This window comes from Pinus tabuliformis, chromosome J (assembly GCF_031772625.1).
Source record: "Pinus tabuliformis cultivar Carrire ecotype Pingquan chromosome J, CPIR1, whole genome shotgun sequence".
Classification (NCBI taxonomy): domain Eukaryota; kingdom Viridiplantae; phylum Streptophyta; class Pinopsida; order Pinales; family Pinaceae; genus Pinus; species Pinus tabuliformis.
In genome coordinates, this window is record NC_142295.1 from 336417868 (window position 1) to 336436726 (window position 18859).

General features: G+C 36.5%; 1 protein-coding gene across 1 annotated transcript in view; it reads right to left on the reverse strand.

Annotated features, from left to right (window-relative positions):
• LOC149227111 (putative LRR receptor-like serine/threonine-protein kinase At1g53430) overlaps positions 1 to 11606 on the reverse strand; it is a 242850-nt gene extending 231244 nt beyond the window's left edge. Inside the window, exons 1-3 of the mRNA XM_089380409.1 lie at positions 11501 to 11606; positions 11292 to 11366; positions 11111 to 11182 (exon numbers count right to left, since the gene is read on the reverse strand). Of these exons, the coding sequence (XP_089236535.1) occupies positions 11111 to 11166 (56 nt within the window). The 5' untranslated portion in view covers positions 11167 to 11182; positions 11292 to 11366; positions 11501 to 11606. The remainder of the gene's footprint in view (positions 1 to 11110; positions 11183 to 11291; positions 11367 to 11500) is intronic.
• Between the last annotated feature and the right edge of the window lie 7253 nt (positions 11607 to 18859).

Genomic DNA, 18859 nt, shown 5'->3' on the forward strand with positions numbered 1-18859 from the left:
AGTGTAGTTTGTAGGCTAAAGATGGAAGCCACAACAACAATTTGGGACAAAGGCCCATTGTCACCACAACCTATGCCCCCTTCTCTTCTCATATTTTCACCGATAGGAGGAGTCCCAATAACCCTCACTTTTGATTAATGTGTCTATACTAGGGTTTGAAGTGAGGCTAGGATAGTTCATTCAGTAGAAAGGCTCAATTGAGGTGTGAGATTTGGGAGAAGCTAGAATGGCTTTACACACAAAACCCCTTGAGAGAGAGAGAGAGAGACTATACTAGGCCTAGGGTTGAGGTATGTGATCGGATAGGAGTTCATCCAAGGTCAATATAGTCAAGTGAAAAAGCTTTGAATGATATGCTACTTAAATTACAAACCTTCAAGGAATCCCCAACTCGAATCATCTTCAAGGGTTCCCACTTGGTACGATTGCTATGACATCAATTATCTTGAGATTCAATCATGAGAATTTCCTCAAATTTAGAGGAGGGCTAAGGGAAACACCAATGTAGAAGCCTATCCAATTCGTTTTGCAAGAACTCACTCCAAATGAATTTTGGTACCAAGCCCTAGAGAGGCTACATATCCTTAAAGGGACGAAGAATAATGAGGGAAGATAAGGTGAGGGTAAATGATTTTTCAATGAGGATATGATCACAAAGGATCCTAGACCCACTGTCTTATCAATTGGGAGAAACGGAGTCAAGAATTACTTTGATTCAATAACTTCGCTCTATCAAGGAAACCCATGCAGCTTCACTAGCCCCAAAGGAGGCAGCTACACAACTACAATAGATATTTATACTTTGTTGACAATGATTGATGCAATTTCAAGTTTGTAATATGCAAAATAACCTCTAGGAACATTCATTCATCATTATCTATGAGTAATGCATGCAATACATCCAATAATCCTAGTGATCTCGTAAATTCACATTAAATTAGGGTACATTCAAGATCTAGACATAATATTCCATACATTAGACATGTAACAATGTAAAATATAGCATCAAAAGGCACTTACAAGACAATGAGAATATATCCATCCATCAACATTGCAAAGAGAAGCTCCAAGGAAAAATAGAAAAAATTTCCATACATCAAAACGCATACAAACATCCAATTTTGTCCAACAATTGTAGGTCCAAATTCTTTTCACAAGAGAGATTGAATTCCAATTGATGATAAAAATACAAATGATGCCTCTTTTATTTATATGAAGCTACTCAAGTTCGATTTGGTCTAATTTAGCCTAATTAAGCCCCTAATAATATTTTAATGTGCAAGATATATGTCTTTGGTGACAAGCCCACCAAATACCTACTAAAGTGAATGATAAACCATCCCAAGAGGGCCGAAATAGTACAAAATGGAGTAACATGGATTGTTGGAAGGCCAAGATGAGTCCTCTAAGTGCCATGATGAAGAGGAGGGCTCCATAAATGATGATCAAGCAAAACATCAAGTGGTGCTCCCAAGTGGATGTGGGGCACAATCAATGGTCTCATGGGTCTCTAGTGGCTTAATAATAAGTTGATACTCCATCAATGAGGGATAGAAGATAATACATTCCCCCCTGTGTCCCTCCGGATGAGACAAAACCTCATCTAGGCTCTGGATCAGCTGCCAATTGTTGGCTGCAAATCTGTGGCCGGTTGGGCAATGTTGTCTGAGTGCATCATCATCTATGTATGGCTAGGGAATGAACAAACAATGTGTGGTGTTGAAGAAGCCCATGGTAAGGTAATGGATGCTCTGCAATGTGTGGAGGCCCATGGCTCTCAACGCTCACCCTCCAAGTGCCATTATGACCCTATGGAAGGCTTGGACCCCATATAGGGAGACCAAGTCCAAGATGAAGACCCACCTACAATCTTGTATAAGATCCAATGCATCTCCTCACCTTCCAGTATAATTAATCATTAGTGCAATTGAGTAAGTAGGGTTGCTAATCAAGGGCAGAAGTGGACACTTCATAGTGACATGCCCTTCCAAATGGGCTTCAAAATGTACAGATGTTTCCTTGCTCAACAAGAGAGGTTAATAAAGGACACTATTAATTGGTTTCAACCTATAAGGGAGTGATAGGTCCATGGTACATCCATCAAATGGCAGGTGTCATGTGAAATGATGATGGAATGTAGTGGGGCAATAGGGAAGTCTCAAAGCCACATGCCATGGCACAAGGGAAGCAATAATGAGGGAAGCCCACACCTTGGGTATATGAATGTAGGAGGGAGAAATCGTGGCACATCATTTACCCCAGCCTTTGTTTTTCCACCCTTCTTCATATGCCTTTTTCCTTTTATTGATTTTTCTCCATTTTACTACTCAGGGCTCTAGGGAATGAGAGTATGATGCATATGATGAAGTAGTGATTACCCCCTTAAGGTTGGGTAGTTCATCACCCACCAGGGGTTTGGACAATCATGGGTTCCTTAATGATGCAAGGGGCACTCTTAGGGGCCCTAGTAACCAAGGTGATGGCCATAGTGACAAGGGGCTAGAGCTCATGTTTGGCTTTTGCCCACGTGCTATTTTTTATGTCCTGGCCATCTTTTGCATTTTATGATACATTTGCTATTATAAGTGGCCAAATTATGTGTTTATCATTCTTTTAGCTACATCAACCTCTAAGGCATCATTCCAAGACCGACCCAAAGTGTGGACACAGGGATGAGGAAGACAACACCTTGTGGAACCAATGGACAAATGTGGACCAAGATGGGGAAAATTTGTAAAGGGCTAGTAATCAGCGAAGGGTACTGAAATATATTGTGTTGGGAAGTAGGACCACGCAACCAAAATTAGGGTTTCCCATGTAGTGCCACTCCTAAAGCTAGTATCCAATAAAGGAAATCCCATGGGACTAGGATACAAGATTAACACCCAGGTTGAGACAAGGGAACAAGTGTACAGTTGAAGCCCATTATTCCCGTCAAAACTCCCACTAATCCATGTCCAAATGTGCCTAAGAAAAGCAATCATAAGCATCCAATTGCATAATGAAAAGTCATACCTTCGGGGTTAGAAGGCCCACCTTCAAACATACAATCATCATAGATGGACAAGGGCACATAATGGATGACTCAAGTGGTGGAGAATGGTGGCACATCGAGCAATCTGGTGGCTACAAGGGGTTGTTGGCTGCCAGCTAAAGACAAATCTAGGAGAAATTTTCTCCTATAAGGGTCACCCACTGGTGGTGGGTAATAGTTCCCACAGCCATATCCAAAGTTCACAACTCCCAATCTCCACTAATTGCTATTGGAACCCATCCATGCCTCTCCTCTAATTCTTGTATGCAATCAATAGATGGACACCATGTATCAATAATCAAACTCGTGCATGTTAAACCGCCTTGTTTTTTCCATATCACACAACGAACCTTTCTATCTCATCTCTTGATGATGCACACAAATATTGCCTGGAGCCTACATGCCCTCCTGTAAAAGAGGTCTACCATCCACTGTACCTCATGCTCATGCAACACCTCGAAATGTCCTACCAAAGGTTTGTCATGCAACTTCCTCATGATCATCTCCCCAAGTGTGTACTTGGGGGCGGTACATATGATACATCTGCAGTAGACCAAGCCATCCCTAAGCTAACACCCGCCAACTTGCACACTAATCATACGCCTCAATTGGAAGGCCTCTCTCTTGTCCATGATGCTTTGTGTCTCATCCAACTATCTTAGGTGAGACTCTTGCATCATGCTGCTCATGATGAAAGCATCAAGGGGTGACAACCAAATCCTCTGTGATATTAAACAACACTGAAAAGTGCTAGGCGTGTGAATCCCCAAGGGTATGATTGAGATTCCATATGGATATACAAGAGTCATCATGTGAACCCCCCTCTCCATCTCTAATATGTTGATATCTTGATCATATACATGATTCTCCCAGATTCTCATCCATCCCCTCACCGATTCTAGGTGAACTTGTGCGGCATAACTCCTCACATGCTAATGCGGATGTCATTGTTTTGCTAATCCTCAGTGGCTCCTATACCCAATACATCAATGAAAGAGTATCGTTTCCATACAATTCCTTACCAGGTGGCATACCAATGCCATCACATACAAATGTCTCTTGCCATAACACATTGATCATCTCGCAATCCCATACATGAAAATTGTGCTAGGAAATCTCTTGGATTATGCTCATTTTCTTGTCAAACCAACTGGCCACTAATGTTGACCGAAACTCCATGAAGAAATGTAAGTAATTGGTCACTGGGTCAACCATTCCACCATAGTCATCCCGCACCTCTGGCATATAATGGAAAGCGCCACTTGGATCCCAATGCCAACTTGGGCTTCCCATAGCCACTCCACTCATGTCAACTAAACCTAAATCCCTAATGGATATACCCTTGTCTGAAATATGTCTATCTCCACATCCCATGGAGGCATAATTAGAATCCTCTAGAAAATATGTCTCTACAAGTGCCTATTCATCGGGTGCTCCTCATGCTCAAATATCACAGGAGCTTCCTCTATCAAATGATGAGTGTCCCTAACATCCTCTTGAGTGATGGCTTCCATAGTTAACTGACTGTCTACAACGGGGGATGAAGAATGTCCACAACTCAACCTCACACAAAGTTGCTCAACCTGCAACTCTGATTCTTGAAGGGCCATTTGAGTGCTCTTCAAGGACTCCTAAGTAGTCTCAAGCTCATACGTAAGCCTATCGACTTCCTCTTATTTCCTTTCTAGTGCATCATGATATATCTCAACAAGCATGAGTAGCTGATCTCTATTTGAAAAAGGTGAAGGTAGCTAGATTTCATCTTTACCAAATCCTCTTTCAATGTTTGAAAATATGCTAGTGAAGGCTCTCTTCCCAAATTGTCACATATCACTACATTTGTCCAACAATAATTTTCCACTAATCTCTGTGTATCATCATAATGCCTTGTGGATGCCATAATATGGTCAACGCTTACCCTCAATTGGTTTTCCAAATTATGGGCACAAGTAGGCATATGAGCAACATCTTCTTCATAAAATAAATCATCTGATGGGTCTGTGTTCACACCATTGACTACCTGTGTATTATCATCTTTGCACACCTCTTGGGAATCATCATCAACTATTGTAGCCTCATGATTTTCCTCAAAAATCTCGTTAAATGATGACAAGCATTCTGCATCATTATTTGACTCTCCTTCATCCCAAACCCTTGTACCAACCTGCTAGAGTGAATTTGGGCTAGCTTCATCTTCAATGGGTATGACTTCTCCCAATTCATCCTGGGAGGTTTGATCATAGTCCTCACTTCCAATCATTGTTTCTCCTGCACTTATAGCATTATCACTGGGATTTTGTTCAGCCATTGTGCTCCTTTTACCTTCATCATCTGCCAATCTACAATTTATTTTTCCTTTTGTCACCCTTGATGATGCCCATGATTTGAATTGTTCTACCAATCTTGTGAAATTCTGGTTATATTCTCCAAATTTTTGAACAAGTCTTTCTTTTTGCAACTGACTCTAGGGGCATTTCTCCCTTTCAATTTTGTCCCTAAAGTTCTTCTCGATATCACCTTGATTTAGACCCACAACTGACCAAAATCATTCTCTAATACCGTTATAATATCCCTTTTTGATAAAATTCAAGGAACTTTGGGACATTATAGATATTCCTTTTTTTGTTATGATTATGCTGCTAAAATATGATAATATAACTCGCAAGATTTATTATTTTTTCCTTTTACACATTTCTTCGAACACTTAGGTGAGAAAGCATTTCTTTGAACACTTAGTAATAAAAGTAATAAACACTTGCAGAAGAAAATATTCCAAGGGCACATCCATAATATTAAACTTAACAGGAGATTTACATTCAAAATACCAACCCATAAATATGAGTATAACTCTGGAAAAATGGCTCAACCAATTCAACCCTTAGAAAAGGATGAATTCTGTATCTAAAATAAACAATGCAATTTTGGCCCTCCTCTAGAATAAAGAATTCAGCCTCAACAAATACTAGCTCCAAGAAATAATCTCGACCCCAACAAATACAAACTGCAGTAATATTGGCCCCATCAAATAAAGATCTCCAGAAAATAATCTCGGCCCAAGTAAATAAAGATCTCTGGAAAATAATCTTGGCCCCAACAAATAAATATCTCTAGAAAAATAGATAGAAACCCAACAAATAACTCAACTCCAATAAACAATCTTTGCAAACAACTCAGCCCTCAGAAATAGCAAATGAAACTCGACCCAACATCAACAACTCGATCTCTAGAAAATATATATAAATTCGACTCCTTGAGAGGTAGATACAAATTAACCTGCAATTTAAGCACAAATGAAAATTTGAATAATTTCCCCACAATGGCAACTAGGCTAGCAATGATGTCCACCGAAATTGGATGATTTCTAGCTAGGGTGGCAATGTATGTCCACCAAAACTGGTTTGAGAGTCTCACTTGAAACCCTTGACAGAAACTCGCCTAAGATCCCAAAACAAACAACAAGAAATAATCATAAACTAGAATGAATGAGAAATGACCTCTCCCTTTTTATAAGATTTTGTTGGATCTTCTCCAATCTTCTAGAAATCTCTTTCTAAGATTTTATTAATAAGGCACTTAGTGCATTTTCCTCTTATTTCCAAGTGACTTTTTCCCCCTTTTATTTGCCCCTTAGATAAAAACACTTTTTCTCCTTTTATTTAAGAAGTGACTTTTTTATTACTAATTAGAGTCACTTTTATCTCCATAAAATGCTTAAACTTCCACGATGATCACACCAGCCTCCCAAAGCCCCTTTTCATCATTCTGTTTTGTAGATCTTTTTGTCCCGATTCCAATGAGCTATTACACTATGTTTCTCCAAGTAATAAGCCCAAAACAACACCTTAAGCATAATTAATTAACATATCCTCGTTAATAACTTCGTTGCACGGAAATTTTTGAAATACAATGGAACTAAGATCAAATTGTGTAGAACTGATCCTGATGATGAAAAATGGCAAGCGATCCCAATGAGCCCCCATAAAACTTGTCATAACCCTCTAGGCCCACTAATAATGTAATCTTGTTCCTGTGACCTCGCTGGCATAAGCTTTGGAAATCCCTCCTTTTCACAAGGAAATCCAAAAATTAGGGACATTACATATCCTCAATAGATTACCTTATATTCTTGGTCTTTTGGTTATTCTCATTAAGACTTTTCCTGACTAGATTTTGACCACAACCATTCAGAGTTTCTCTTGTTACCTCGGTCTTTGACCACAATTTGGCCTTTGGCTATTTAAAAATTTCAATTCTATTGAAGAAAAAAATTTCTACCCCGGGCTCAAGTAGTCACTCATCAATGGTCACCGTAAAGTTAGTTATCAATTTGCTATACATTCACTTGCATAATTGTACTATTGTATAGTTGCAATTTAGTCACAAGTGTCCATATTATTTTTTACTATACAACAAACATTCAAATTTTATTGTTTTTTTTGCTGCAAACACATCAGTAATGTGGTATATCAAAATTGCAGTGTTTGTATAACCACTAAAACTACATTCACGTTTGTATTCTTAAAACACACATCTGTATAGCTTTCGCTACCAATTTCGATTCAATCAGACATGTTTTTCAAACTCATAAAATAAATGTTCATTACAACCATTAATTGGCCTTCCATGCCAATAAAGAAATAAAATATTTAAAATTGTCCCATTCGGAGAATTTATAAGTGTCACGCCTCTTTTGGAGAAACGTGATTCTAAAACCATAAGTCACATTTGGTATAAGTCACATTTCCACTCTAGCAACTAAAATGAAACAATAAGCATTTTTATTACTTTGTCGTGGAAAAAAATAAGGTGTCATTTTAGAGATTCAAGACCCTTCAAGCAGAAGGTCAAACCACTAACAATGACTCTAAAAAGATAATCAATCTAATTGTTGTGTATAGTTGTTCTTATTTCTCGTGATGTCATTTCTTTATTTTTATTTTCCTTTATAGTACAGCCATAGGGTAGATTTTCAAGGCACTCGATGGCCATGTTATGGGAGAAATTTTATGTCATCAGGAGTTTTAGGGAAGTTTTGAGCAGTTTTTACGAGATACGATGGCATGTTCTATTATCTGCATAGCTTGACTTTCGTTCTGTTGCATTACGACAACTTTCAAAAAATGGCTTTATCACTCGGCCTAACTTAATTAATTACACTTGGGGTGGCATTCCAAGAGGATCACTTGGTGGAACGCCTCAGTGTAATAGCTCGTTGGAACTGGATAATGGGATGCTCGTTGGAACTGGATAATGGGATGCTGAGAAGTGACTTCCATTGGCCAAAGAAAGTATGGTGGGTGATTTACCATTTTCCTATGGATTTAATTAGTCATTTAATTAAAAGGGGAAAATAATTAATTGGAGGCAAAAAGGCTAAAGTAACTTAAAATAAAATTAAAAAGTCACCTACGATAAAGTCAAGGGAGGATCTTCTATAATAATAATAAAATAAGATGCTTCTAGAGGCTTGGAAATCTATCTATGAAGCCTTTAAAAGGAGGCAAATGAGATCATTTGGTACATCTTGGATTGGAGCATTTGTCTTTGGTGTGGATTGGAGAATTCAGTTCTCTACCATAGTAGTCCTAGGATGAAAACCCTTGGATGATTTAGTTAAAGTGGGCGAGAACCCATCTCTCTCCTTGATGAATTCATTCAAAATTCACAGGTTGTTCTCATCAGTTTCTAGTTATTTTGGAGTCCGGGTTTAGCTTGGAGCAGATGTTTGTGGGAGGTCATTTCCTCAACCATATTCTTGTTCTTATACCAGCATATTCGATATAATAAAATAAGGCTGAGCTTCTTGCATGCTTGTGTTGTTTATGTTTCAGTTGCAGAATTTTGTTCCAGTTTTTCAGTTTAGTTTGTGGTTTAATTTGTACATATCATTTATAAAATTAGCGGTTTCATTTTTTGAAGAAATTTCCTACAAAAATTCTATCTAGAACATTACACGTGAACAATTATATCAAGCCATCATTATGTGATATGGTTGTTGTCCAACAAATTATTAGCTCACAGTCGTGTCTATCTGCTAAAGGGTTGAGGGTATTATAAGTCCACAATAAAGAGTGATACAAAAACATTACAAGCTAGGAAAAATGACAAGCCTTTCCATAACTATGCATTGAAATCAAAACATTTCTAGATGGGAAGACAATGTTATGAACATAAATATGTTTAAAATAAAAATAATAATTAATAATTATGAAAGGAAATGTCTCAAAGGACATGAATGTTCATGAAAGAGTATCCTACCTAATTATATGTACGAGGCCCTCATTTGTATCATCATATCAATTCTCCCATATATTATTCAATATACTTATTTATTTATCCTCAATGAATTACTTTATATTCCAAGTCTCTTGGTTATTTTATTTGTGTGCCATATTTAGATGTCACAACTTAATATGAAAATGGATTGCATACCTCATATTTCAAGACCCACTTTCATCAAGTGACTTGGGTAGAGGAAAAGAATATTTGATTGGAGAGTGGTTAAGAGGCATGTGAGAGTGGCCATCTATCGATCAGTGTGGGGCCGCTAGCTCAAGTTGGATCAAATGGGGTGTGGGGGGGGGTAATTTTCCATGGGGGTTACCCATAGGTTGGTGGTTAATAGCAGTGTTGATAATATCGTTCTCGACAAAATATCGGCAAGGGTCCTGAAAACATCTTTTCGGCAATATCTGCGAAAATATAGCAAAATATCGAAAAATATTGGCAAATATAAAAAATCTTTTTTTTTTCCATATTTTTAAACATATAAAACAATACTGATATTTAGCCAAGATTTTCAAAATATCGCGATATTTAGCCAAGATTTTGAAAATATCGCGATATTTTCATGTACAAATATCATTTGTCTTAAAATCATGATATTCACAATAGTTCGTGGTCAATATTATCAACACTAATTAATAGGCTACAAACAAATTCCTTAAAAAATTCTTCAATCTTCAGTAAGCATTAAAATATGTGAACCAACATAAATAATAATAGAAAATAAGTTGCAACCCTTGACACAAATTTCAAACTTGGCAGCCAAAGTCACTAGCTTTTAATCTATTTATCTACTTTTTTGGCAATGCTCTGGATCACTCTATCCCACAACTCTCCTTGGGTGAGGCTTGCAAGAAAAAGTGGATTCGAAGGTCTAGAACACTTAGTGAGGCTGAATTAAAGCCCATACATGAGATTAAAGCCAATCAGGAATATGATTATTACTACCGAAAGCATTGATTTTTTCCCTTTTGAATCTTGGAACTTCATGTTTTATAGAATATTTTGTAGGAAATCTATTCCATTATAAGCATTTTTCTTCCATGACAATCAAGAAAGAATCATTGGCAAAGTGGTTATTAACCATTTGCCCCAAGTTAGGATCTGGTTATGGAATGCCTTAATCAACCCTTAGGCCATCCTGTTCTCTAGAGATAACCAAGGGATTTAGCAACGATTACATACAATCCCAATTCTATGGGAGCGTAGATTCTCCCTTCCAAGATATGACATTCAACTCTCTCGAGCAATGGCCGGAAGTAATAGAAACACTTTCTTCTTACCTAAAACCAAAAAGAAAAGTTGTGTTGAAAATCTATATGCTATCTCCCACACAATGGATCCCTTCCTTTTATAACACAAGAAATAGAAGTGACTGCTATGCTACACAAAAATAAAAATTTGGTTTTCGATTTTATGTATCAAACTAGGTATATACAATTCTGTAAATGTGGTTTTCATAATTTCGTGTTCTTTTAAATTCACGAAGTGAGTATAAAATTTATTTGTTTCCACCAGCGTAACCCTATAGGCCGTTATATTAAAAAAAAGCCGTTTTCTTCTACTATAAAATCGTCTTTTTCTTGTTTATTTATGTATGTCATCATATGTTTGCGTATGTGGGACAATTTATCGTCAACTCCACATATATTCCGAGAGACCAATTTAATTATTTTCATTAAACCATTGAATGTCTAATATGATTATTTTAGGGCTTCCAAAGTTATGAGAGTGGTCGAGGGAAAGCTATAATCCTAGAAAATATAAGAACAATAAACAAAAGTGGCTTACAAACTTTGTAGCCCAATAAATTCTCCAATGTACGAAGGAATTTCACCAGAAATCATGTTGTTTCTTAGCACTCTGCACAAGACGTGAAATGTTAGAATCTTATTGTTTAGAAGATGAGCAGCAAAGTCGAATAGCTTGCATTAAGTTAAGGTTTATAAGCACAAGAGGCTATTTCGCTTACAGTGTAGTCAAGTTCTTCAAGTTTTTTAAGAATGACAATGACGAGACACCTGACCACGTTATGTCACTTACTCTCCTGCCAGCATGCATACCAAATATATGTCAACAAATAGTGAACTTTTAATGTCAATTTATGAACCAATTTACTTGCATTTCAAGTTGAAAAAGGTAGTAGCAAAAATGCCAGTGAACGTTGAAACAAATATATACAGATTTGTCAAAGAGGTTAAGTTGGAAAATCTTGAAGGAATTGGACCCTTGAAAGCATTCCCCTGTAGCCTCCTGCATAGCCCTTTGATTCAACATCGTGTGCAAGCCATATAATAATGTGAAAATTAAATGGACAAATATCTGTACATTAAAATTATGATAGATAGAGAAGAACAACGGTATGAACCAATGTATAACTTCATGAATTTTTAATATAAATTTGGATACCATATAACATTTTGAGGAGAAAAAACAATACACTGACAAATTAATGTTTACAGAACTTAAGATCGGTTACACTTGGTTAGAAGTATCCAGGTTCAGCACAATTCTTATGCATACATATAAATGCTGAGCAAGTTCATCATAGTTTCATATGCATATGGATGCTTTTACAAACAGCCTATGCCTATGATACCAAGTGTGTATAAGTTCATTACAAATCAAGTAAGCCTTAGGCTTATGTATGATATGTTAAAAGGACCTATGTATGTTGATGGTTATAAAAATGATAGACATCAATCTTTCTGATTATTCCATTATTTAAAAAACATTTTACAAAAGCATTAATAAGAATATATAGAGTTTTTCAGCAAGAATGCTGCAAAAACGTTTTAATAACCTCTTTTCCACCCAAGAAATCAATATTAAAAATGAATATAACTGCTTTTTTTTTGGTAATCAACAAAATACCTTACCACAAAAGAAGATATATCATGCCACATTCATGACTCTTACTACAAAAGAAGATATATCCTGCCACATTCATGATTCTCCTACAAAAAGAAAACACCAAATGCTTGTTGGCCAAAAAATAAAAAGGTGAATGGTGAGTCTTAGATAACCTTTCCATTTTCTAATTAAGATAATCATAGAATTCAACATATTGTACATGTATATTAAAAGAATATGTTTGTACATCCAAATAATATTGAAAGGATGTTTAAAAATTGATGTTTATGCTTTTCTGGGCCTGTTATCTCCCCAAATCGCACTTAATCGCACTCAATGATAAAATACCTAATCCATGGATCCAACCTTGACGTAATCCTAAGAGAAAATACCAATGTCACCTTAGTACAATTGCGCTCTCACTTTTGACCGACTCTCTTAAGGCCACGAGGTTATTCCTAGAAGAATGTGATGAAATGAGGCTAAGCCTAGAATATATATCATTGAAGAGATTTAGACTTAGTAAGTAAATCGTAATGATGATAATTATATAATGCAAGGATTTACTCTATGAATTACAAATAACTTAAATCCAACACCAGATATGACTTTGAGACATAAATAATTCAACACATTAGAAAATGCTTAAATTGATGCCTCATACAAGCACATTTGAATATTAATAAACATAATTGTGCATCAATTAGATTTGACTTAGATAAAATAATTTATGATTATATGGATATATGAATCAAGTTTTGTTTAAATAATATTCTTTTGGGGAAATTCCACATTTGAACAAGTGCAGGAAACCATCTTTTTAAACTGATGTAGTTGATATCAAATAAAATTCAATATGTTAACTTCCATATGTAATTTCTAATATGAGAATGTAAATTCAAGATTTTCTACATGATATAGCAACTCACATAATGATATGACACTGAAGCACCTTAAAGTTAAAGAAACTTAAATAAATAGTAGTAATGACAATTAGGGTTTATTTAAAGAATGTTAAATAATTTCTAGAATTGTGACTAAGCAAAACAAGTTTAGGAAATGAATTTTTATCTATGTAAAATGACTAAAGTTAAATGAAATATGATGTAATGTATTTGGGAACCTATGTTATATTTCAATAAGAAAAAAAAATTTAAAACTAATATTGGATTTTTTTTTTATGGTGGTTGAAGAGAGAAACACGTGCTGAATAAACCCTATGGATTATGGAGTGGAGAACAATATTGAAGAGGCTATTTTTGTTTTCTGCATTGGTGGTGGCTAGCATGTAAAAGTGACCGAGCACATTTCACTCCCTAGCTTTATAAAGTTGAGAAGTGTACATTTTTAATTAATGACTTGAAAGAGACTTTTTATAAAGTGGGTGTGACTTTATAAATCTGGTTCACTTAAGTGATTTAAGTGGGTTCAAGGTGAAATTAATTCATGGCCCCATTGATCTTGATATGGCTAGATTAAATCTCATCCATTGAGATCTAGGGTTAGGGATTTTAGTCATTGATGAGAAATAAAAGGAGAAAGGGAGAGTGAAGAGATGCACTATTCTTCATTAGATTTGGAGAATAGGATAAAGAGGGCCAAGGAAGAAGTTCAGCAAGAGGAAGAGTATTACAACAACTGGTACACTAAGGAGGGCATGTATTCCTGTGTAGAGAAGGGAACACTTCGCCAACATGGATTTCAAGGAAGTGGACAGGCATGGAATTTGAGGCAAAGGACAGAATTTTTTCAAGCTACAAACCGGCACGAGCTTCAAGGGACCCAACATAGATTTAGAGGGAGAAATTTAGAAGGGAAATGTGTGCAACTGGCATGAATTTTGAGGAGGTTGAGGCACAATATTCTAGGAAAATATGGGCACAAAAAACAAGGCTTGAACAACATGGATTTTAATGGATAGAGAGAGTTAATATTGGCATGATTTACAAGGAAAAATTGGCACAAAAAATGAGGTTTATTAGGCACTGAAATCGAGGGGTTGCTGGCACAAATTTCAAGGAATAGCTACAACACTTTTTCCAATGAATTATGAGCATGAAATCTTGGAGATAAGTTGGTTTTTCTCCATCATTTAATACTATAATAAATTCTATGAAAGAAATAAATTTCTCTCTCACTGGTTTTCTCTTCGAAGTTTTCCAGGGGCCTTGCCCAAAAATCTTGTGTGTCAAATGTGTGTTGTCTATTGTTCATTTCCAGGTGTTAAAAGTTTGATTTATTCAATTGTATTTCAGCTCATAAAAATCATATTGGATGTGTTTAAGTTTAATGCATTGACTAAGAAGTTTTTTATTGGAGTCTGAAATTAGAGTATTGGCTAAGTGTTTGACAAAAGTCCTACAAGAGAAAATTGTTGTCGATGAAATTTCAACATGGTATTAGAGCCAAGTTAATAGAACAACTGAGTATAATATACTAAACAAAGACTTTTGGTTGAGATGGAGTTGATGTCCACCCTTGGAGAGATTTGAAATATTGTGTTGGTAAGCATGTCAATGGCAACAACGTTAAGGGTGGAGGATAGGCTAAATGAGGCTGATAATTTTAGTCCATGGAAGGAGAGGTTTGTATTGGTGATTCAAGAGTTTGAGTTGTGGGACATTGTTGGCAAGGCAATGAAAATACCCACTGATTTAGTACAACTAGTTGATTTTAACAAGAGGAATGTTAAGGCCAAGAGGCTTCTTCTAGATGCTATCAAAGGCCATCTTATTCCCCATGTTTCTAGGAAGACATATGCTTTTGAGATGTGGGCAAACTTAATTAAAATTTTCCACAAGACTAATGAGAACAAAAAGATGGTGTGGTGGGAAAAACTAAGGGAAACTAAGATTACCAAAACTGACACAGTTTCCTCATACCTCACCAAGATCATTCAAGTGAGAGATGAGTTGGCAGTCGTGGGAGAAACCACCTCAGATGAGAAGGTGGCTATATCAGCTATGAATGATTTTTCTAAGGAGTGCGATGAATTCATTAATCAGATAGTTTCCGTGAAAAACTTCCAGAATGGGGAATAATGTGGGATGATTTCCATCAAGAGGAGATAAGTCAAAATGCCAAGAGTGGTGGGAAGTGTGGAGGGGAAGAAGAGGGGAATGTTTCTCTTATTCCAAAAGGAAAAGGAAAAGGTAACATAAAGGGAAGTGGGGGATATGCTTCTGTGAAGGACAAGAGCAAAGTGAAATGCTCTACATGTCAAAAGACTAGTCACTATGCAAGCCATTGTCCATACAAGAAGAAGAAGAAGAAGAAAGAGGCTCAAGTGGCAGCAGTAGCATCAACTAGGATTAAGGACTTTGCTGAGAAATTTGAGAAAGAGTATTATCTTATTTTTTTTATTTTGGATAGTAGTACTGTAGTGTACGAGGAAAGTGAGTTATGGCTAGTGGATAGTAGAGCATCCAATCACATGACGAGGATGAGGTCAATGTTCTGCAGTATTTAAGAGACAAACTCAGAATACCATGTGAGTTGTAGAGCTAGAACCACACATGCAGTAAAGGGGGTTGGACATGTTAGATTCCAACTAGAGTCAAGAGAATTTTTGTATTTGACATGGATATTATTTGTTATAGGGTTGATGGTACATGTTCTCTCATTATCAACCCTGGAGAAGGATGGATATATAGTTTTGCTTCGAGGTGTACAAGTGCTTCTATATTCATAGGGAGCGACCTTGGATGTAGTAGTAGTGCTTGGCATTAGATAGGGGTAGTCATACAGGTTGTTAGGCTAGCCTGTAGGTGTATCTAAGGGGATATTAGATACAAGATCAATATCATTTATTGAGAGGAGATAGGTGACTAGGAAGAGTGATTCTTCAGGTACTACCAGGAGATTTAGTTGGTATGCCATGACATTGACAGTTGCTCAGGAGTGTGATAGGACTCCTCAGAGCATGGTTTTTTGTGACAGATTCTTAGTTCAAGTTTCAGGTCAGGTGGGAGGAAAGGATTTAGGGTTAGAGGGAGTAGCTACATGTACTGATATGGGTTGGAGACAGATTTTGGTGGTGGAGGTGCAAGAAGTACCTCACTCACTAAGAGTGAATATTAGTTTTTGGTAGCTCAAAGGTACTTCTACTTTGGTGGTGTCTCGCATTTAGAAGTGGCCGAGAACATTTCACTCCCTAGACACTTTATTTTATAAAGTGATTTTATAAGGTTGAGAAGTGTACCTTTTTAATTAATGACTAAAAAGTGACTTTTGATTAAGTGAGTGTGACTTTATAAAGTTAGGTCACTTAAGTGATTTAAGTGGACCTAATTTGAAATTAAGTCATGATCGTTTATCTTGAGATGGCTAGATTAAATCTCAGCCATTGAGATCTAGTATTAGGGATTTTAGTCATTGATGAGAAATAAAAGGAGAAAGGGAGAGTGAAGAGGAACACTATTCTTCATAATATTTGTAGAAGAGGAGAAAGAGAGCCAAGGGATAAGTTCAGAAAGAGGAAGAGTATTACAACTAGTATAACAAGGAGGGCACGCATTCCTAGGCATAGAAGGGCACACTTTGCTAGCATGAATTTCGAGGAAGTGGACAAACACAAAATTTGAGGCAAAGGATAGGGAGTTTTTTGAGCTACAGACCAACATGAGCTTGAAGGGACCTAGCAAACATTTCGAGGGAGAAATTCAGCAAGGAAATTCATGTAGTTGGCGTGAAATTATGCGCAGATTTGGACTTGAAAAATGTGGCTTGAATAGGAAAAAAGTCTAGAGATAGAGAGAGCTGAGATTGGAATAATTTTCTGGGAAAATTTTTCATAGAAAATGAGGCCTATCAGGCACTGAAATCAAGCAGTTTCTAGCAAGAATTTCAAGGAACAACCATATCACCTTTCCTAAGGAATTATGAGCATGAAATCTGGGAGATAAGTTTTTTATTCACTGCCATTTAATGATGTAATAGATTCTTCAAAAGAAATAATTTTTTCCCTCTCACTGGTTTTTACTTCGGGGGTTTTCCAGGGGCCTTGCCCAAAAATCCTGTGTCAAATGTGTGTTGTCTATTGTTCATTTTTAGCTATTATAATTCTGATTTAGTCATTTTTATTTTAGCTTATACAAATCAGATCGGATGTCTTTAATTTTAATGCATTAATTGTGAAGTTTTTTAACCGAGATTGAAATCAAATTATTGGCTAAGTGTTTGATGAAAGTCCTACAAGATAAAATTAGCTTGTAGGTGAAATTTCAACAACTTTATGATGTAATTGGGGTTTGAAATAAGGCATAAGAAGCACTACATCCACCCTAATCTTTCTGGAAAATAAATGAAAAAAAATTAACAATGGTGGGCTCATAAGTGATGCTCCCTCAATTAGCTATTTGATTTTCCCCTAGAATTGGAATTAAGAAGTTTGCAAGTATTCGTAAGATATATCATCAAAATTATTAAACCAAAAGTAAAATATAAAGGGAGAATAGCGTGTGAATAGAGGATGATAACATGTTAGAATCCTTTCAAAGTAGTAGATGTGCTCTTCAATGGATCAAGTCCCTTGAATTTGCATGTAAACAATCCCTTGAATTTGCATATAAACAATCAACAAAACTTCCAATCTTGAAAAAATGAAGCCACATATGAAAATAAAGCCTTTAATGGAACCCCAAAAAACTTTATATTCTGTAAATTTAACAAAAGTTCTTTCAATTATTCCAACAACAACAAAATAACAAAGAAGGGGAGCCTCTTATATATAATTCTAGGTTTCAAAACCCGGTCAATAAAGTAATAATATCCTAGGTTAAAACCCTAGATTTAGCCTAAGAGAACATAAATGACCATTATCCAGTAGCAACCTAAGGAGGATAAGGTCAAAAACACATAAAGAATGTGAGGTGGTTATGCCAAATATACAACAATCTCCATGGAGGTAGGTAGTGTCCATCAAAAGAAGAGGAAAAATTAGGCCAACACTTTAATGTCTTGCCTCTAAGCAAAGGATGAGGCCTAAAACCTACCTCAAGTGTGCATGTCCCCTCAAAAAGTGAAACAAACTACAAAACACAATGTTCAAGGTGGCACATGTTGATTTTTGTAGCATTAGTTGTGCCCTAGCCTCAAGATTTTCCAGAGACGATAAGACACATGTATTCTCCAAGATCTAGAATTTGTTTTGGAAAATTCCACCTAGAGATGGTTTAATTAAAATAATTAATCATTTTTAATGTATTCCTAAGTCTAAACTTAGGAAATGTGATTAATTAAAGGGTATTAATTAAATCTGGTGCAAATATTCTCTTAGAAGACAAGGATAAACTCCCAGTTAATCTTAGCCTTTGATTATGTTTTAATCTTGGTCATTGGTTCTCCAACGAGAGATTATAAGAAGGAGTTCGATGGGCACTTGGATAACACACAGAGATAGTGAGATCTAGAGATCGAATTCTCAAGAGAAGTAGTGTTGAGTTGTCAGAGAGAGATCGAGTGATTTTCTTGCAGTGGGGGGCAAGGATAGTAGACTAGAGGGGATTCTCCCAGTTTCGGTGAGTGCAAGGCAGAGAAGGCAACGAGAGGTCTAGACAGGCAACGCAGTGCCATGCAGAGGCAACAAAATGCTTCAGAGGGAGTCAGTAATTTTGTTGAGGAGCAGTCAAGATCCAGTGCCAGAAGCTAGGGTGTGATTTTGGGAGGCTAGGGCAACGTTGCATGAAG